This window comes from Adiantum capillus-veneris, chromosome 6, assembly GCF_014529385.1.
Source record: "Adiantum capillus-veneris isolate H3 chromosome 6, ASM1452938v2, whole genome shotgun sequence".
In the NCBI taxonomy this organism is placed as follows: Eukaryota; Viridiplantae; Streptophyta; class Polypodiopsida; order Polypodiales; family Pteridaceae; genus Adiantum; species Adiantum capillus-veneris.
Genome location: NC_140936.1, coordinates 84,994,654 through 85,016,488, shown reverse-complemented (window position 1 = coordinate 85,016,488; position 21,835 = coordinate 84,994,654). Strand labels below are relative to the sequence as shown.

Sequence of the window (21,835 nt, the reverse complement as noted above, 5' to 3'; positions counted from 1 at the left end):
ATTGTCAATTTTGCAAACAATGCGTCTTGTGGGTGACTATTTTGGGTCTATTATCTACCCTTGCACTTTTTTTAAAAAGTGAATCAAGTACAATATGGTTGATGGGTGACAGGGCATCCAATGCCCTGCCACCAAAAAAAATTTCTCTCGGGCGTCGCTATAAGCATCGCTATTTATGGCTCTGTAGCGTCGCTATGAGCTTCTCTATAGTCTTCTGTGTATGCGTCGCTATACGCGTCGCTATATAGCGACGCTCATAGTGACGCATATAGCGACGCTCTCGTAGCGACGCTTGTAGCGACGGTTTTAGCGACGCCGGGGGTTATAAAAACCCAGTGTATTTCCGTCGCTAACAGCGTCACAAGAGCACACAACCTGTTGTAGTGGTACCAAGTGATTTAAAAAACAGAGTCATCAGCATACTTCATGATGAGTTTCCCGTTCCAACACGGGATCAGCGCTTCAATGAAGACCTGATGAAGATTCGAATGCGCGAATACTGCAAACACAAGCGTTCCGAAGTGCAAAAAGCAATCAAGAATGGGTGGAACAGGCCAGATTGGCTGGCCAAAGAAGATTGGAAGAATGCGAAGAAAGCAGCGCGCGAGAATCCCGACAAGTGGAAGCAACAAAAGGATGCAGCCAGAGCGCGAGTAGAGGCAGGGAGCTCGCACCACTTGGGGAGCGGTGGATGGGCATCATTTGAGGCCGATTTTGTAAGTGTTTTCACATTGCTCTTTATGTTCGATAGTTTAGGGTTTATGAGTTTTTTAATTCTAACATAATGAAATCTTTGTATGTTTTGATAGTGGTCGATGACAGGACGTGATCCCACACCGTACGAGCGTGAGTACGCAGGCAGGAAGGGCTTAAACGCCCTGATGGACATTCTCAGTTCTCGCGGCGGCATGGTTAGTATTAGGGTTTACTCTTTTTTATTTTTTGTATTGTTTTATAAATGTCGTTATATGTTTATACTTACTGAAAGCTGTCTTATTGTCTTTTTTTGCAGAATCCGACAGATACACCGCTTGGACGCGATGAGACGTCTGACTAGACGACGTCAGTTTAGCCGTAGCTAGATAGTATTAGTTTAGGGTTTCTCATAGCTTATGTATCATGAGACGGATTTTATACGTCTTTTTGAACCATGTATATTATTACATTTGTCACCGCAGTTTCTTTTGCCAATCAATTCTTTATGCCTATGATGTTGTACAATTGTCATTATTACATTTGCCAATCAATTCATTTTGCCTATGATGTGTACAATTGTCAATTTTGCAAACAATGCGTCTTGTGGGTGACTATTTTGGGTCTATTATCTACCCTTGCACTTTTTTTAAAAAGTGAATCAAGTACAATATGGTTGATGGGTGGCAGGGCATCCAATGCCCTGCCACCAAAAAAAAATTCTCTCGGGCGTCGCTATAAGCATCGCTATTTATGGCTCTGTAGCGTCGCTATGAGCTTCTCTATAGTCTTCTGTGTATGCGTCGCTATACGCGTCGCTATATAGCGACGCTCATAGTGACGCATATAGCGACGCTCTCGTAGCGACGCTTGTAGCGACGGTTTTAGCGACGCCGGGGGTTATAAAAACCCAGTGTATTTCCGTCGCTAACAACGTCACAAGAGCACACAACCTGTTGTAGTGGTACCAAGTGATTTAAAAAACAGAGTCATCAGCATACTTCATGATGAGTTTCCCGTTCCAACACGGGATCAGCGCTTCAATGAAGACCTGATGAAGATTCGAATGCGCGAATACTGCAAACACAAGCGTTCCGAAGTGCAAAAAGCAATCAAGAATGGGTGGAACAGGCCAGATTGGCTGGCCAAAGAAGATTGGAAGAATGCGAAGAAAGCAGCGCGCGAGAATCCCGACAAGTGGAAGCAACAAAAGGATGCAGCCAGAGCGCGAGTAGAGGCAGGGAGCTCGCACCACTTGGGGAGCGGTGGATGGGCATCATTTGAGGCCGATTTTGTAAGTGTTTTCACATTGCTCTTTATGCTCGATAGTTTAGGGTTTATGAGTTTTTTAATTCTAACATAATGAAATCTTTGTATGTTTTGATAGTGGTCGATGACAGGACGTGATCCCACACCGTACGAGCGCGAGTACGCAGGCAGGAAGGGCTTAAACGCCCTGATGGACATTCTCAGTTCTCGCGGCGGCATGGTTAGTATTAGGGTTTACTCTTTTTTATTTTTTGTATTGTTTTATAAATGTCGTTATATGTTTATACTTACTGAAAGCTGTCTTATTGTCTTTTTTTGCAGAATCCGACAGATACACCGCTTGGACGCGATGAGACGTCTGACTAGACGACGTCAGTTTAGCCGTAGCTAGATAGCATTAGTTTAGGGTTTCTCATAGCTTACGTCTTTTTGAACCATGTATATTATTACATTTGTTACCGCAGTTCCTTTTGCCAATCAATTCTTTATGCCTATGATGTTGTACAATTGTCATTATTACATTTGCCAATCAATTCATTTTGCCTATGATGTGTACAATTGTCAATTTTGCAAACAATGCGTCTTGTGGGTGACTATTTTGGGTCTATTATCTACCCTTGCACTTTTTTAAAAAAGTGAATCAAGTACAATATGGTTGATGGGTGGCAGTGCATTCAATGCCCTGCCACCAAAAAAAAATTCTTTCGGGCGTCGCTACAACCGTCGCTATTTATGGCTCTGTAGCGTCGCTATGAGCGTCGCTATAGTCTTCAGTGTAAACGTCGCTATGAGCGTCGCTATGAGCGTCGCTATTAGCGTCGCTATATAGCGACCCTGATAGCGACGCTTATAGCGACGCATATAGCGACGCTCTCGTAACGACGGTTTTAGCGACGCCGGGGGTTATAAAAACCCAGTGTATTTCCGTCGCTAATAGCGTCACAAGAGCACACAACCTCTTGTAGTGAAATTGAAACGAATGACCAGAATGGCTTACCAATGGCAAAGCAGCTACCTCTTTGACGCTTGAAGTTTCTTTTGGCACATGATGAAGATCCGTTGTCGAGCTATACCCATAAATTGCAAGCTTCAACAAGCCCATCTCCAGCTTCCTCTTTGCTTTCCTGCTCTTTACCTTCGCTAAGGAAACCATTTGCGCATAGTTCTCTGCATCACCACACTTGACCTTCTCCTTGATTTGCGAACACAAGCAAGCTAGAGACTGCTCTTGCTTGAAATGATCTCCATTTTGCACACATGTAATAGCAGCTAGTCTCTCCCAAATAGACTCAAATTTATCAAAAAACAAAGCAAAATCTTCACTTACATCCTGCTTAAGCTTGGTCAATTGTTCACCCAAGTCCAATGGAGAAACCCGCTTCTGAAAAGCTTCAATGAAACAAACCGCTTGCAAATCTCGCTCAGCGACTGCCAATCTGCAACCTTCAATCCTTGAAGCCAGTCTTTGGATCGTCCTTGTAGAACTAATGGTAGTGCCTTCACTTTGGCTTCATCTCCACAAATTCTCATCTGCAATAGGTATAGCTCTAGATCGGAAAACCAATCTGCAGCCTCTTCTCCAGGAAGCACCAATTCGATATCAAGCATCATATTCAAGTTTAAATCTTCACCGAGAAGCAATCAATAGATCCTTAGTGGGGACACCACTGATGGAAAGGGGGAACACACCCAACACACTCCAAGCTTGCCTCTCTATAGCCCATGATAAATTCTACACTCCTAACCACACAGAATCTCACACACACACACTCTTTTTGCCAACCTACAATGCATCGGCTCGCCTTCAAGCACCACCAGCTACACACAATCACTTATCGACAAACCACCATCATACATTGTAAACACACCCACATCGGGAGGCTACACATGCCTCGACCACCTTCAGAATCCACACACACAATCTCCCCCCTCTCTGCCTCTGCACACTTACAACATATCAAGAGCCACAACTGCCATGGATGCTATGCATGCGACAAGACGAACAAACGAGAAGATTGGTGGCAAATCCAACACAAAAATAACCCAACCGGATCATAACTCCACTTATGCATAGCAAAAAAAACTCGGGTACAATGATGGTTAATATTGACTATGTGCTTTGATGCAATCCTTGGCGGCCCTTGGCTCTCGTTGTCCAACTACTTCTCGAACTGTCACCCCTTGGCAACAACAAACTCCCTCTGGCAGTCCTCCAAAGTCTTGGCCCACCTTGTTGAAGGCGGCCCTTGGCAACCTGTGGCGAGCCCCACCACGCTGTATAGAATCCCTGTTGATCGGACCGGCCCCGAGCCCTGGCGGCTTCAATCCTTTCCCTTGTGGGCTATGGCAGATCACAGCCCTCTTTGGCCCACCATGCTTTGCTACTTGCTGGCGACTTTTTCCCTCTGGCTGCAGCTCGCCCTTCTCACCATGGATTCGTTCTCCAAGTGCTGCCCCCCTGATGGATTTTAATACTCCCAGAAACCTCTTTTTGCTCACGATAATGGCCTTTCATGCTTTCTGCAATGTTCGGCCCTACCAGCTCATGGAAAATGCCCTCTTGTAGGCCGTGGTGTCCTCTCCCAGGAGATAGCGCCCATCCTCCTCTTGCTCTCTCGCTCACGTCCTTCAATGCTCACGTGCAGCCCTCGGACCTGCAGATGGTGCAACCCTTCCACTCTTGCCCGCCATGCAGCATTGGCCCCTTGATGGCATCTCTTGCATGCACTCTCCACCTTGGTCCCCGTTCTCGGCTACTGCATGTGACACACCGCCATGCTCATCTGCTCCGCAGCTCACGGCTCTCACCCCCCAGCAGATGGCGGCCTCTCTCTTGGTCATGGCCCAGCTGGCTGCAATAGCGCCATGTTTTTCTTCTCTCTGGCGCTCTCTCTCATAGTGCAACAAGAGGCCCCCCTGTTCATGCAACCTTGCCACCCCTACCGCTCTTGAGCAGCCGCTGGATCAGCTTCTCCTTCTCCCCGTTGATGGCTCCTTGTGTCTTTACACAGTCCCTGAGGGTGGTGCCCCCCTTTCTACCTGCAATTGGTGACCTTGCTCAGTAGGTAGCTCCTACACACGGCCTCTCTCTCCTCTGCCTCGTTCATGGCCAGGCCCCTGGCGGCCTTCCTGTGGCTTGCAGCTCAAGTCACCTGCTCTCACATCCTCCCAGATCATGCTGCCATACAGTTGGCGATCCACCCACGTGGTGATCCTGCCCGCCATGCAGCCCTCAGCTCCTCGATGGCATCTCCTGCATGCACTCTCCCGGTTTGCTTGCCCTCCAGATGGCGGAACCTCCTCTCCTTTCCCTTAATGTTGCGTTGCTACAGGTCGTAGCGCCGCCACCTTCTATCCATAGAATTACATCTTTTTGTTTAACTTTCAGCTTTCAGCTCCATTACTTTTTAAAAGATCCCTATTAGGCCTTGTTTCATGCATGCCTGCAGCTGTCAAAGGTCTAAAAACCTTCACCACATTACAAAGCACATGCTTAACTCCTTGCCGCAGCGCTTAAAGCTTTGCCTCGCATGATGCTTTGTTAAAAAGAGCATTTCTCACGCCAATAACCATAACTCTTTCTGCACAATGTATCTCATATGAAAAGCATCTAACCGGGAGTGGCATGACTACCAATTGACAAACTAGAGCCACCATACCCCTCCATTGGAGAGCTGCTAGACATCGATCTTCAAGCCTTCTAAGAGCTTTCAACTCGTCGAATGGAGTTGTCATTTTGCATACACTATGGCTCAATTTGAAGAGATATCCACCAACTTTACCATCCTTAAGCTTCGACTAACAAAGCTTGAAACCACATCTGGTCTGTTAAATACCTCATTTGGCATACACATCCTGGCAAGTAGAGTGTCTTACAGACATCTCACTCAAAATCCCATATCATAAACTTCATAGCACCTATATCCAGCATCCCTTGTCTTGTTCCCAATCTTGTGATATCAACATTTGCTCGTGTCACCTGTGATAGCAAAAAACACGTGTAGCTTCTACTAGCGAGTGCTCCATCCCTATATACCTGTCTCCTAGCTGCATCAAATATCTGCTCAATGTCCCTGTCATTGGCGTGCTAACGACAATGCCTGGGCTTCTTGCACTTCCATAGGCTGACCATCTTCAGCTCTACTAACGTGTGTGTTTTTAATTTTAAACTAAGACTTATACAGTAAAGGACATATCAGTTCAAAAGACAACTGGCTTAAATAAAGAACAAGGATTAGCACAAAAATGACTCATTCTTTGATTCATTTTTGTACATCATAGTGAATTTTACATTAGATAGTTAAGAACAACTAATACTTAAGTCACAGAGGCCAAGTTTGACAATGATGGACAACAACAAAGCCAAAAAGATCCTAAGTAAAAAATAGAGTCCTCACCTCCATCCATACAAACAAGAAAACATATTCATTAACCTTGAATATGTTTTACAAGTGTCAACGAACCCTATCAATTGTTATCCATGTCCTACTTAAAAACTTTTTAAGCTACACCTATCATCCATTTAGTACAAAATATCCGCACGTATCCATTCTCAAAACAATTGATATGACTATTTTGTATCAGAAGGCCATTACCCTTCCTGATTTAAGTGTAAAGTGTTTCACTTTTAATTCCTTTTAGTTTGTTTTAATTTGTGATCTTAAGGTCATCACTCCTTCTGACCCAAATGCGATCATAGTTTATAATTAAGGTTACTAGTAACCTCATTTTTTAAGGAATATATACATATTTATTTAAATAGATTATTTTTTGATCAGAAGTCCATCACCCCTTCTGATCCAATTGCTTACCCAATCTTTTGTTCGAGGGAAGTTCGTATATGAAGTATTTTCACCAAACCATTACCAATTTACAATTGTTCATGTTTATACAAGAAATGAAAAATCAAAAGATGTTCTGAAGTCATAATATCTTAGATATTTAGTGCTAGCAAGGTGATTGTGTACCTTAGTGCTCAAAAAACTGCCAAAGTTGATACCACTCCTATGTGAGTTTCTCAAATCATACCAATAGAACCAAGTAACTTAAAGACTTCCCTGTTTTATCAAAATTTCAAGTAGTACTAGGAAAAAAAAACAAAAGCCATTAGAGAAATCGAAGTGCCTATTTGCTGACATCATCAAAACAAAACTTCTAGAAATAAAATCCACACTAGGCTATCCACGACATGTTGACATCAACTATCAAAGAATATAACAAGTGAGTTTGAAAACACTTGAGATGAGGTATATACTATGTTCAACAAGCATAACACTTTTGCCATAGCAAACATGCACAACTTCCCACACACTCACTCTCTCAAAAAGTATTACAAGCCTAAGTGAGGGGAAAAGGAATCCCTCACTAGTTCTATAGGTTCCAACAATGTGTTGTGAGTGGGTTCTAGCTGAGTGCCAAACTCCTGACAGCCTCGACAGTAGAAAGAGGTCATGCAACTCAGCAAGGGAATCCACAAGCAGGGCTTTAAGAAGAGGCAACTATATTCTCAAGAAACGGGGGTATTCAAGGTAAGAGACGAGGCTTGGGTGAAGTAAGCAGTCCACCATAGGAGGCGAAGGTGAGCATTAAACCTATATTGTACCCATATTGCATGAGAAAATGGGGGTAAAATGGGTTGCAATCCATGGTGATGAGGGCGTAGTGCATTAAACTCTGTAATAGAGGAAAAAAAGCCTCATCTCACTAGAATGGGAAAATAATAGAAACCTCTTATCAATTTAGAGAGAGTTTAGATATACTTATCCAACAATTATAACCATCATCACAAATAAGGATAGGATAAGCGAGATTCACCCCTTGAGTGAATTACAAAGGCGAAGACTCTTAGCAAGGAGACCCAAGACCTAATATGATTAAGGCATCAGAATACCCCTCCAATCCAAGGCATATAGTGCGAGGTAAAGCCTCACAATAATCACCCATAAGATAGCCATCAACTCCATCATGCATAAGCCAGATAGTGTAACCTGAAGTGACAAAGAGTGTGTATATTAGTAAGGCCACAAGAAGAATAGAGAAAAATAAAGCAATCACAACCAAGTAAAGTGACCAAGCTTGTGTGTGTGGGTGTGTGTGTGTGTTTCTCTTTTTAAAGTATACTTATACACAAAAGAACATATCAATTCAAACGACAACTGGCTTTAGATAAAGGACAAGGATTAGCACAAAAATGAATTAGTCGATCTTTGATTCACTTTTGTACATCATAGTGAGAATGAGGTATCATTCTAGTAATTTCTACATAAGACAGTTAATGACAACTAATACTAAAGTGATAGAGGCCAAGTTTGACGATGACGGATGACAGCCAAAAAGATCCTACGTAAAGATAGTGTCCTCTCCTCCATCCATATAAACAAGACAACACATTTGTTAGCCTTAAATCTGTTTTACACGTGTCAAGGAACCCTATCAATTGTTATCCATGTCCTACTGAAAACCTTTTTAACTTACACTTGCCATCCAATTATTACAAAATATTCACATGTAACCATCCTCAAAACAATTGATATGAAGCTATCAATGTTTTGTATCAGAAGGCCATTACCCTTCCTGATTTAAGTCTAAAGTGTTTCACTCTAAATTCCTTTTAGTTTTTTTTTAATCTGTGATCTAAAGGTCATCACTCCTTCAGACCCAAATGAGATTATATGTTACAATTAAGGTTAGTAGTAACCCTATTCTTTAAAAGAATTTATACATATTTATTTAAATTACATTAAGTTCTGATCAGAAGGCCATCACCCCTTTTGATCCAAGTGTCTTACCCAATCTTTTGTCCTAGAGAAGTTCAAATATGAAGTATTCTGGAAAAACCATTACGAGTTTACAATTGTCCATGTTTATACAAAAAATGAAAAATCAAGAGATGTGTCAAAGTCATAATCACTTAACTATTTAGTGCTAGCAAGGTGATTGGTGAACTTAAATGCTCAAAAAACCATCAAAGTCGATACCATTGCTATGTGAGTTTCTAAATCATACCAACACGACCGAGCAACTTAAAGACTTCTCAGTTTTATCAAAACTACAAGTAGTACTATAAAAAAAACCCATAGCCATCCAATTGTCTTTTCTCATCTTAACAAAGGTTCTTTTCAAAATACCAGTTTTAAAATTTCCTAACACATAAAGTGCAATAAACCTGTTTTATTTTTTAGTAACCTAAAGCTACCATAGGATAAAATCTTTCTAGGTAATTGACCCATCAAGTTTTTCAAGGTTGCTAACCCAGCACTACGTAAGTTAAGAAATATCAAATATATGCACCTATGATTACCTTGGTTTGAGGTAAATAACACCCCTTAAAAAAGGATATTTAAAAATTGAATGGTTTAAAGAACTACAACTCAATTGTTTAGAGTTTAAATCCTCCCTTGTCAAATCCTAAAAATTAGTGAGGTTGTAAAATAATCATTGATACAAAAGCGGTTAAAAAAATAGCCTTCGTTGTGATAAGAATTTGTTGTATTTCCAAGCAATAATGCGGTCTACTTAAAATTAGAACAACCTAAATAAAGCAGTACAACTGCTTTGTTTTAGGGATCCAAAGATTTTAGATTTAAATTATCCCTAGTAACCGACCCAGATTAGGGTTTAAATCTTTCTTGGTTACCAACACAACACTAGTCAAATTGAGAACCATCAATCCACAAAGTGTGTACTCGTGGTTATCTCGGTTTGAGATAAAACACACCCTTTCTAATTCTTAAGGGAATATGAGTAGAGTTTTAAAGTCAAACACCCAAACAATATCGACTAAGAGATCTTAGTAGCTCCATCTTAGCTAAGCAATCCGAGCCAGCAAATGACCAATTTCACCTAGAAGTTATAAAAAAGCAACGTCTGAATTTTTTTCTTTTTTTTCAAACCTAATGGGAAGGAGCTCACATTTCTCAATCAATCTCATGGTGTTATATACTATGAAACGGACAAAGCCTTTTTTAGCACAATCTTTCATTAAAACACATAATGTATCAGTACCTCCACAATGGTAGTTTAATCACATATACAAGATCAGTCAATACCAGATCAATTTAAATTTTTCCAAACCAAAAAAGGTAAAATAGTTCATCCTTAGCCACCAACATCATCATTCAGTCAAGGAAGAGAGCATTAGATTGAAAAGGTTTTAATTTTTTCCAAAGTCAAAAAGCAAAAACAGTTTGGCCTCGGCCAACATGTTTAGTTGCTTCTCAGTAGAAGGTAGGTCATTGGGGGGTGGAGAGCAATAACATGCATATTAATGCTAACAATATACCAAATCCAAGTTGCCACATACTAAAAATTAACAGTGCAAATAGATTTATGCACCAACCTAAGAAGCTTCTGTCAGGACACGGGTCCTACGGGCAGGGCCCTACCCTAAAGGGGGGTCACGGACCTCGGCCACGGGCCAGCTAGCAGTGTGGACAGGGGATCCTAGGGCTAAGAGCCTATAAGTATGGGCGGTTGGGTGGAGGATCCAAGTCTCTACCTCCTAGGGTTCTAACATTGGTATCAGAGCTTAGGGGAGAAGCAGGGGAGCTATGGAGGAGGGATGCACAGCGACTCTTCTCTCTCTCGTTCTCTCTCTCTCTCTCTCTCTCTCTCTCTCTCTCTCTCTCTCTCTCTCTCTCTCTCTCTCTCTCTCTCTCTCTCTCTCTCTCTCTCTCTCTCTCTCTCTCTCTCTCTCTCTCTCTCTCTCTCTGTGGGCGAGTTTGCAAGCAAGAGGAAAGCCGGTTATGGTTGCATCGAAAGCCAGCTATGGCTGCATGTTTAAGCGTGGCCTCTATTTCTCTATCTCTGGCTTGGAGGAAGGAGGGACGAGCAGACAAGCATCATGCAAAGGCCATGCAAAGTCGGGGTTTCTCAATCAAGGAAGGAGCAATCACAGGCGTGTGTATGCCAGCTCGGGTCGGGAAGGGCAGTTTTTTGACCACCCCAGAAACGCATGGGGTTTAGCTTGATGGATGCGCGCCGACATCTGCAATGTTTTTTGCTTCTGCAGCACTGCCCGATTCTGGCCCATGCACAAGCGGGGTCTTCATCTTCTCCTGCGCAGTCGACAGTCGCCATGGCGCCACAGGTTTCACATGCAAATTGCCTTTTTATTTTTTACACCAAAATGTGGCCCTTTCTTTTTGGCCGCCCAAGGGGTGGCCTAGCTAGGGTCTTCCTAAGCGCCCCCTCCCACGCAGGGAGGAGGTTGCCTGCGATGTGTAAGATTGCACACGATCGCCATGATGCCGCATGTTTCAGAGATTGCAGCGTGATTACATCTGCTGGCAAGCATACCATGCAAGGTCATGCCTGGTTCTCCGCAAAGGAAACCGCGGATCTTGTGGATTGCATGTCCAGGCCTGCAACCATGCATGCACATAGGGCATGGCATGCTTGGCATGCAACCAAGGCCATGCCATAATTCTGTAGGGAAAGAAAATTCTGATGTTTTTTTCGCTGAAGCAAGCTTCTCAATTTACCGCTGATTGTTAGTAAGCGACGGAGCCAACATGGTACGACCATGTCGGCACACGGCTATGTAGGTACGGCTATTCACGGGATCGAGCTTTCCAAGGGAGCTTTCATCACCGAATCAGTTACGATTGTAGCAAACCACTTCACAAGCAAAAGCAATGCGAGCAAGGCTTCATGACAGCAGTCAAAAGGTTTGGCTTGGCCGACTAAGAGCAGGATCCTTCAACGACGATGATGCCTTCACGGATTTTCGCCATGATTCTAGGTATCCTTCAACGGCTATGATGCCTTCACGGATTTTCGCCATGATTCCAGGTATTTTTGTTTATGTTTCGGCATTACTTTTTGCATTCTTTATACAATCATCTGCACTTAGTTTGGTTTGGTGAATTCTGACTGGTGCAATGGTTGCCGCCAAGTGATAGGTAGAATTTATCAAGCAAGGCTTGAATGATTCTCTGGCAACGCTCTTGTTCAAGGTGGACAGAACTCGGTAGGGCCGACGCATGGTTTGTGTAACACCACTGGAGCATTGAAGTTGCTCACAAGATTTCAAATGGGTTGCGAATTGGGCAAGGCCCTTGAAAGCATGTGCTTCGTAACTCTCGTATGCAATGGAATGAATGATCACGGCTATCATTCATAATGCCAAGCAGGTATGAGATGCATCACTTGCACGTGTTTTACTGTTTTTCCATTACGTTTATAATTCGACACGGTCAATTTTTTGTGCATGATCGACAAGGTCGACTCTCTTTGCTATGCCATCTGTCGCTAATAGCATTTGTTGGCAATGAGGCCAGACATAGATATATGAAGCATGGCTTCTCCTGAGTACCTTGATAGAGCACGCTCGTCACAGGTTACCTTTTGCTTCAAGGGCCGGGCCAAGGGCCAATTTCTCAGTATCTCAAGGAGACAAGATATTTTAGGGCGTGTATATGATACATAGGCCCACTCTTTTTTGCACAACAGAGATGGTTATGTGCTACATTTGAGCGAGTTTTCTTCCACGGAATCTCGGGAAAACTGGTTACAGTAACAACCAGGTTAGCCAAGTTTAAGTTTTTCTTGTTTTTTCCATGTTTACACTTTGCTTGGCAATTACTGTCATTGTGCAAAGCAAAGTGCTTTGGTAATTTTACATGAAGCAAGGCTTCTCCCTTGTGCGAAGGTACTGCCCAATGACTTGGAGTCAACAGCATTGGCACACAAGTTTGGGGAGCTAGCAAATTAGGGAATATTCACTCACACAATCCCTACCAGTTCAAACTGTGCAAGGCACTTATGGTTGTGGCTCTCACATTTGAAACCGTCATAGTAGCCAAGGGCTTATGATTTTGCATGCAAGGCATGCTAAGCAGGTGGCATGGATTCCACCATTTCATGCTTTATGCTTCCGCTCTAGCACTCGCAACTCTGTCAAGGACAGACTACGTGATGGATTGTTGAACCTGATGGTTGGTTGCTATCAACACCCAACAACACTAAATGGAACCTAAATCTAGGACTTAATTCACAGGCAAAGTGCCCATGCTAAGTCATTTTCATGCAATCACGACCCTGCAAGGCAGGTAGATCAAGATGTGGTTGTGTTTTTGTGTTATCTCTCTCAATGAACAAGTCATACCGGACAATTGTGGAATGCTTATACGATAGGCTGCAAGTCAGGCATAAGATGCGTAAGAGCATACAGCTTGGGCACACACTCCAGAAACTTAAGAAAAGTTCCTCAGCCCAACATGCTCTCCTTCTCTATCTTTCTTATTTCTCTCAAAGAATAATGAAAACTTTCTAAGAATCTTTTGATACACGTTTTGCTCATGAGTCAGCCTGAGTCAAGGTGCTCTAACTCTCAGCTAGAAAGTGGCCAAGACGCCACCCAAATTAGTCTTCATCGATTTGTCGATTGAACACTAATTTATTATTGGCATAAGGGCTATAAGCCACACAAGCTAAGAGCCATTGTCAGACCTAGGGTAAGACCCAAATGTTGGCATTTCTTGGGTGATTGTTCTCCAGCTTGAACAGATCTACCCAGTGGAGTCCCCATCGATGTTAATGGCCAAGCAAGAGTCTTGCCGTTACAGATCTTTTGGGTGTTCTGTAAGCACTACGTGTTTTTTAGTGCGACACTTGAGTTGAGTTTCGGATACCCGTAAACTCACATCAGCTGATCTATACCATGCCGTCTCGAGGCAACAAAAAGTTGAGACATCATGGCCATCCACAAGAGCTAGGCAGTTCAGTTGGGTGGATTTCCTGCTCTCTCTATAGCACTATGGAGTGTCTATGGACATATTGTTTGGGGTACGACCCAGCGGGTGACTGCTAAATCACCCCATAGGCATTAAGGATCACAATTTGATCTCTCCCAATTAGACTTGCAAGGAGAGAATTCTACAATCTACCACGCCGTAGCAGACAAACTCAACTTTTCAAGTTGATTCCAATCATTATGTACACGGTTAACTATGTTGGTTACCGTTATCTGCTAGTTGAGCAGTTTCTACAAAGGGTCTTACCAAGGGGTTTGACTACATAGATTTTAACCAAAGGGGTTGAATTGCGAAGGCTACACCAATGGTTCCCAGTGCAATACTGTTTGTTTTTTCAGGTAGGAGACGTGCTCCTCTCCGTTTGAATACGGGTAAGTGAACATTACGTTCAAATCTCCAGGTACGCATCTATTGATTTGGTGTTATTCCTTTTTCAGTATGCTTTACTTGGTTTCTCAAGACGTATAAGTACGCTTGAATGTTACAGAGCCATGCCAAGGGCATGTCGGCACAAAGTATTTTGGGCCAAGTGTCCAATCTATTTTTCTGCCTTATGCTGTTATGAACCTACTTGTAGGGTTCAATTTGACACATGTTGTCACATGGGATACAACATGGTCTAGGAACTCAAGGAGTTCGGTTTAGCCAATGTGGAGCATGATAATGAGGGTCCCTCTCACTCTTGTCGCAGAGTGTTATCAGTTACCTCCACACACAAGTACAACTCGTACTTGATGGATGTCACTTTTCCTGACATCCTTACTTGAGACATATTCCACATGTGGAGAATATGAGTCTCTGGGACTGACACTGGTGCCCAATTCTTAATGATGTGTCGCGACGAAGTCCCTAGGTGCTGGTCGCATCCGTTCATTAGACCATTCGCAGCACACAGTATTAGGTACAATTTCAGTGGCCAAAAATTGTCGGGTACTAAGTACAGACTTGTTGTGATTACAAGTGCTGTGAAACCACCTTAACGGAGGGTTGTTTCTACATATAGCAAAGTATGCTACGTTCATGAGAAGGTCTCATGGTTGGTTCCTAGATGTGACCGGGTTGTCACATTCTATTATGGTCCAACTTTTGTTGCAAGATTTTCACGTAAGTACAGTGGAAAGTCTCGTCATGGAATTGCGGTTCGGATATGTTTGTGTTAAATGCATGCACACTAGGTGTTATGGGCCCTAGTGTTTAACACAAATTTATTCGGAGCGGCTTGCAAATTCATGGACATTATTGTTTCTGCAATTTTTTGCAATGTCAGTGCAATTTCTCTTGCAGATTTAGTATGGGTGCCATACAAGGTGATGGCTAAGTATGGGTGTTTGTGATTGGATGCTTGAAACTCCAATCTGCTTTCAACCTAGTTGGTTGTCTCCATTCCATATCGAGTATATGGCTGGATACTCAATGATTGAGTCATAGTTTGTCCTCAGTCGTGGGCGACTTTCTGTAAGTGGTTGGGGGAAAAGCACCTCACTCTTACTACTGCTATTCATCCCGAGTAGGATGGGCAGTTTACAGGCATTCTATTTAGTACTAAAGGATATGCAAAGTGCATACGTTAAATCACACTAAAGGCTATGCTAAGTGCATACGTTAGCAAGAAGCGAAACAACTGGATTGGTTACCTTTCTGGTTTGGAGTTTGCTTCATATGATGAAAGGCATGTTACGGCTAGTTTTAGTCTCTGCCTATTATTCTCAAGTTATCAACCTTAATCATCAGTTTGGATGAGGTTGACTATTGGCAAGAAACCACCGCAAGTCAAGGACTTGGTTGCTGCTGATGAATATGTGAGCATAGTACTTTCATGGAAAGATGAGCCGAGGTTATATTGCACATTCCAGTACCTTCAGAAAGTCTGAAACCTGGGTATGCATTTAGACATCTCTTAGTTGTGATAACTCGTTTAGCATTCTCAAGTGAGTTCTAAACGGATCCTTCATGCTCTTTTGATTATGAGACGGTTAACCAAGACGGTTGCACAGGGACAACAATGTAGAAAATCAAGATGTTACTCTTGATTTCATTGAACCTCCCAATGCACCGAGTTCCGATTCAACGAACCGTTGGATCCATGAGGGATGCCATGGTGGAAAACATTAGTGTTCTTATGAAGATACCACCACTTGTGTTTTTGAGGACGAAAACTCTTCCAAAGGGGGGAGTAATGTCAGGACACGGGTCCTACGGGCAGGGCCCTACCCTAAAGGGGGGTCACGGACCCCGGCCACGGGCCAGTTAGCAGTGTGGACAGGGGATCCTAGGGCTAAGAGCCTATAAGTATGGGCGGTTGGGTGGAGGATCCAAGTCTCTAGCTCCTAGGGTTCTAACAGCTTCACCCTTTTTAGAGAGTTCCATATCAAAGACAACAAATCACTCAGCAACTATGGCCCTCACTCATATAATGCAAGACGATACAAGATTCAAAGCTAAGTGAGGGGAAGATAACCCTCACCTTTGTTAATTAGACAGTCCTTCATCAAGTGGAGAACACCTCGGCAGCATGCAAACCAACACGGAAAATGTACACGCCCACAAGAGGAGCCTCTAAGTTAACACCGAGTCCATTAGCAGGATCCCAATATACCCAAGGAATGCTGGAAGCTGTGTGTGTTGTTATCATAACATTAGTGTAGGGGAGATCATCCCAATCCATAGCTTGGGTACACCAAGTATTGGTGGAGAGGAGAAACATAATGTTATCAAAGAGAGCAGAAGAACAGAGTCGGTGTATCAATCAGGTTGTAGTCCTGGATAGATTTGAGAGAGAGAAGGTGATATATGTAGTAAGCACTAATTGGGTATAGGGGGGTAGGGACGTATGTCGAGGTTGGCTGTGATGCAATGCATGAGTAGAGGCACAACAACTACGCAAGTACAATACTACTAAGTGGTAGGTGGGAAAGCCATTATAGAGCGACCCATCATACTCGGGACGGAGGATCTCCTTCAAGGGTCTGTACAAAATTATGCCAAAGTAATTATACCCATTGAAAGTAAGTCTTTTAGGGAAGTGTTCACACCACTACAGAGTAACATCTTAATACAAGCGTGTTTAGGGGTGCATTCTACGTGATGCATACAAACCAAAGAGCCTTGAGCGAAAAAGTGTTGGTTTGTACGAAAACAATTCTTCATTCGACTCATTTTTTTTACAATATGATCAAAATGACGTCTCATTCCAGTTATCCTATACAACATGACTAAATCATATTCTGAGGATAAAATATTCCTTCATCTTCTAGGCCGAACTGCAACAAAGCTAAACCTTTTTAGGCAAAGATAGAATTATCACCTGCATCCATATAAATAAGGCAACACATTTATTAGCCTTGAATACATTTTACATGTGTTAACAAATGTATCAGTTGTTATCCTTATCCTACTCAAATTTTTTAAACTTAAAGTACTTTCCTAAAAAGTTTAAAGAATATATTTAAAGTATGTAAAATGTAAGGCATTAGAGGGCCATCACCCCTTCCGATGCAAATGGCAATACTTGTATATAATATTTTGGACCACTAAGCAAATGTGTTTTTCAGACATACCTAATTTAGTTTGTATTTATAAAAGTAATATGTTGTTCATAGATTTGAGTTAATCAACTCAATTTTTTTGTTCGCATTGATGACCATGGCATAGAGTTGAAGAGAAAACCAAGGCAAAAAAACAAGGAAAAATGTATATGGATAAAAACGGAACTCAGTATTACAAGTTGAAAACCCTGATGTGATAGACAAATGGAGGTTAGAAGTAAATACCATAATTCCAAATATGGCAGCAAAAGAAGGACCACAGACTTTAGAATTTGAGGGATATGATCATGTTGATTTGAAGCCTTTGAAACGGCTTAGCACTGATAATCCTAGGATCGGAGTCTATTGTTGGGAGGATAGAACGTCAAAGATATTCTATGGACTTCTCATGCCAAATCAGGGCAGTTAACACCCGTGAAGATCATCTATATCTTATAAATCAAAGACAAGGGTTTAACAGATCTACCAATCTACCTATTTAGGGATTGTTATAACAATAACTTTGTTATGATGAGCCCTGAGGAGGTGGAACAAACAAAATACCAAGGGTACTCCATTAGAGATTGGATATTGGGTAAAGGACCAAAAATTATTCCAAGAGAGGAACTCCACGAGAGATATTTTGGGAGCAATGTTAAAAAACCCGAACCTGCCTCACCATAAAGAAAACCGCGTACACCAAAGCCAGTACCGGGCTACATGAGTCACTATTTCCAATAGGCTGGTTTGAAGGATTGGAGACAGGACCAACTGCCAGCAGACCGAGAGTTGAACCAAATAGACGAGTTAATTAGACCATCTGATTTTAAAAATGGGTCAAAAAATATAGTGTATCTAGGGATCCATATGACCACTTAGCAAGCTTTAAGCAAGTGCTAAGAGCAGAATGTGTTGAGCTTATATGTGAAGCTACTCAATATATGGCTTCTCTATATATGGCACCCAGGTCCCCTCTATATATACATCATCTCATGTGTGTATTCTACACAATTTGGGGTTCTATTCCTGTGCTCTCTCTCTCTCTCTCTCTCTCTCTCTCTCTCTCTCTCTCTCTCTCTCTCTCTCTCTCTCTCTCTCTCTCAACATGGTATCAGAGCAGTATGTTTTTGTTTTCAATTTTTCTCATGATCTGAAATGATTTTGCAAAAACTACCCGTCTAAAGGCACCGGAATCGATGTGGTCTACAACTTTGTAGAAGGACGTTTTTTCAAATTCTGCACCGATTTTAAGTTATCGTTCGCGGACTGCGTACATACCTGAAAAGCAACTTCGCTTTTTGTTTTTGATTTTTCTGCTAATTCGAAACGATTTTGCAGAAAATACCCGTGGGCGGGACTGGAATTGATGTGGTCTACAACTTTGTAGAAGGAAGTTTTTTCAAATTCTGCACCGATTTTGAGTTATTGTTCGCGGACTGCAAACTACCCGCGTGAGGGACTGGAATCGATGTAGTCTACAACTTTGCAGAAAGAAGTTTTTTTTTCTTCAAATTCTACACTAATTTTTAGTTATCGTTTGCGGACTGCGTACATGCCTAAGAAGCAACTTTTGTTTTTGGTTTTATGTTTTTGATTTTTCTGCTAATTGTAAATGATTTTGCAGAAACTATTCACTTGAGCCATCGAAATCGATATGGTGTATAACTTTGTAGAAGAAAGTTTCTCTAAATTGTGCATCGATTTTGGGTTATCGTTCTTGTACTGCGAATATGTTTGAAAAGCAAATCTTACTTTTTGCTTTTGATTTTCCTCATAATTGAAAACTTCTCAATTATATTTTCTCTTCATCAATCATATATTTGTTCCTGACATAACTTTGTTGCAGAAGCCAGTTACATTTCGTTCCGATTCAGTCGAGCCGTTGATGATCGTCCAAATTCTATCGAGCTACTGTTGGTACATGATCTTTTGTTATATGACATACTCGTTCATTGATTCTCGTATAATTATTCTTCTAGAGATATAGTTTACACCGTTTTATTGATAGTCTCTCGTTGATACCATAGTGATTTTGATGGCACCATGATGATGTTTTGTTAGTACTTTGGTCATGGTGATTTTCGTTGATACCATGATGATATTTCGTTGATACCATGGTTATTCTCGGTGATGCCATGATGATATTTCGTTGATTCCATGGTTATTCTCTGTGATACCATGATGTTGTTTCGTTGATACCATGGTTATTCTCGGTGATACCATGACGTTGTTTCGTTGATACAATGATTATTCTCAGTGATATCATGATGTTGTTTCGTTGATACCATGGTTATTCTTGGTGATATCATGATGTTGTTTCGTTGGTACAATGATTATTCTCAGTGATATCATGATGTTGTTTCGTTGATACCATGGTTATTCTCGGTGATGCCATGACGTTGTTTCGTTGATACAATGATTATTCTATGATGCCTTTCGTTGATACCATGATGTTTTTTTATTGATACAATGATGATATTTTGTTAATACTTTGATGATACTCATTGATATCACTACATTGATAAATGTCGTTTTATGTAGTATATACACATGTCATTTGCATCACGTATCATGCATCTTGTAATTTTTTTTTTATGTTCATACTTTATGTCCACATATGTTGTCGTGCATATATATGTCGTCAAAAGAGTGGCGTCGGGAACCATCTCTTATGGCATTGTGAATGTAATTATTTCACTAACGATGCTAATAATTTTCATGACAATAAAAGATTTATGAAGACATGTTTGGTGATGCTATATTGATGACAACATGAAGATATGTTTGGTGATGCGATAGTGATGACAAGCTACACAACAGATTCTTGGAGACACTTCTGATTACGAGCTAATCGATAGCCTTTACACCTCTTCATTGAACCTTTGTATTCATTATTGTATTTGATAGGATATGAGTAATGTAACTCTTCATAAAACATTCATTGTAAAAGGAGTGATGTAGCTCCTCATAAAATATTCATTGTAAAAGGAGTGATGTAGCTCCTCATGAACATTTGTATATTCAATGATTTTTATAATATAACGGTGGGTGTATATAGAGCTGTGGGTTTTTCCCTTGATCCCCCAAGGGTTTTTTCATCCACAGTTAGGGACCCTTATTTGAGCGGGGGTGTTGAGCTTATATGTGAAGCTACTCAATATATGGCTTGTCTATATATGGCACCCAGGTCCCCTCTATATATACATCATCTCATGTGTGTATTCTACACACTTTGGGGTTCTATTCCTGTGCTCTCTCTCTCTCTCTCTCTCTCTCTCTCTCTCTCTCTCAACAGAATGCATATTCAATTTCCATACTCAATTTGAGAGATTTGGAATGACATTAGAAGGAAAAGCACGTACAGGGTTCAAAAACATTCCACCAAGTTCAATCATGGACTTAAATACATTAGCTCAAGGATTTGTACCTGCATGTTTCAAAATGGGGATCAAACATAATACTGTGCTCAAATCTATAGATTTAAATAGAAACAAGGTGAATTTGTTAGGGATTGTGCAACTAAATGAAGCAATACATTGCAAGATGCCCATAACTAGAAATACCTGTAGAAGAAAGATTAGTATCATTGTTTCTAGAGGGATTTCTAAACAAAGAACTTCATGCTATATTGTATAGCAAGAAACATATGACCCTAGAAGAGTGTGTGTCAGATGCTACTGACTTAAGAGACAATTGTAATATTTTCAGTGAAGGAGATGTCCCTAAGGATAATCAAAGCAAGAAAACAACATCCACCAAACTAGCACAAGTGGGAACGGCTGCTGTAGCACCGCTTATAGCCATAGAAGACATGCTCAAAAGGATGAACGAAATGATGAATAACATGTAAAAATCACCTATGAGGGGACCAAGGCAAGGGATACCTCAACAGGGACAACCAATTAGGCAAAATCTGTGCAATCGAGGGTAAATGGACCAACCATGAGACCATGAGTGCTATTACCGACTAAAGTATGATGGAAATGTTCAATATGTGCCTGTGAGGCAATACGGACAACCCATGTACAGATATCAGCCTAATATTGCCCCAACTCAAAGACCACCAATGGGTATGGAAAGACCTCAACCCACGTTGGGTCAAAAATCTCCATATCTTGGACATAATGCAGTGCCTATAAAGTACATGCATTCAGAGGGAGTCATAGATGAACAAGCACTAGTGCCTATTACACCCTATGTTGAGCCTAGTCCATCTGCAATAATGGTAGAAGGAGATTGGAATAATTCATATCACCACCAATGGAAGAACCTGTGACTTATACTACACAAGAGCTTGCACCGATGTACTATGTAGCTAACCAAGGTATTAGACATCCGATGGTAAGACCCATGATTAAGCCAAGAACTGGAAACTTTCATAACTGTGGTGCAGATGATCATTGGAAAAATGAAAGCCTCGAGCCTGACAAGGACATTAAGACAATTGAAGCTTTTTGTATACAATGTTGCAAAAAGGGAGGACACTTCTCTGAAGATTGTCCAAAAAATCCTTTAAATAAGGGTAAAACAATAGTGAACGTAGTCCAAGTGATACCTAGTAGCTCATCAAAGAGTGAACCCATTGTTCCAATC

General features: G+C 41.5%; 1 protein-coding gene across 1 annotated transcript; it reads left to right on the top strand.

The window, feature by feature from the left end:
• The first annotated feature begins 119 nt into the window (after positions 1–119).
• Positions 120–1,879, top strand: LOC147455813 (uncharacterized). The gene is made up of 3 exons (XM_086514459.1): positions 120–716; positions 810–911; positions 1,013–1,879. The coding sequence occupies exons 1-3, from the start codon at positions 477–479 to the stop codon at positions 1,055–1,057; spliced, it is 387 nt and encodes a 128-aa protein (XP_086370585.1). The 5' UTR covers positions 120–476; the 3' UTR covers positions 1,058–1,879.
• The last annotated feature ends 19,956 nt before the right edge of the window (positions 1,880–21,835 follow it).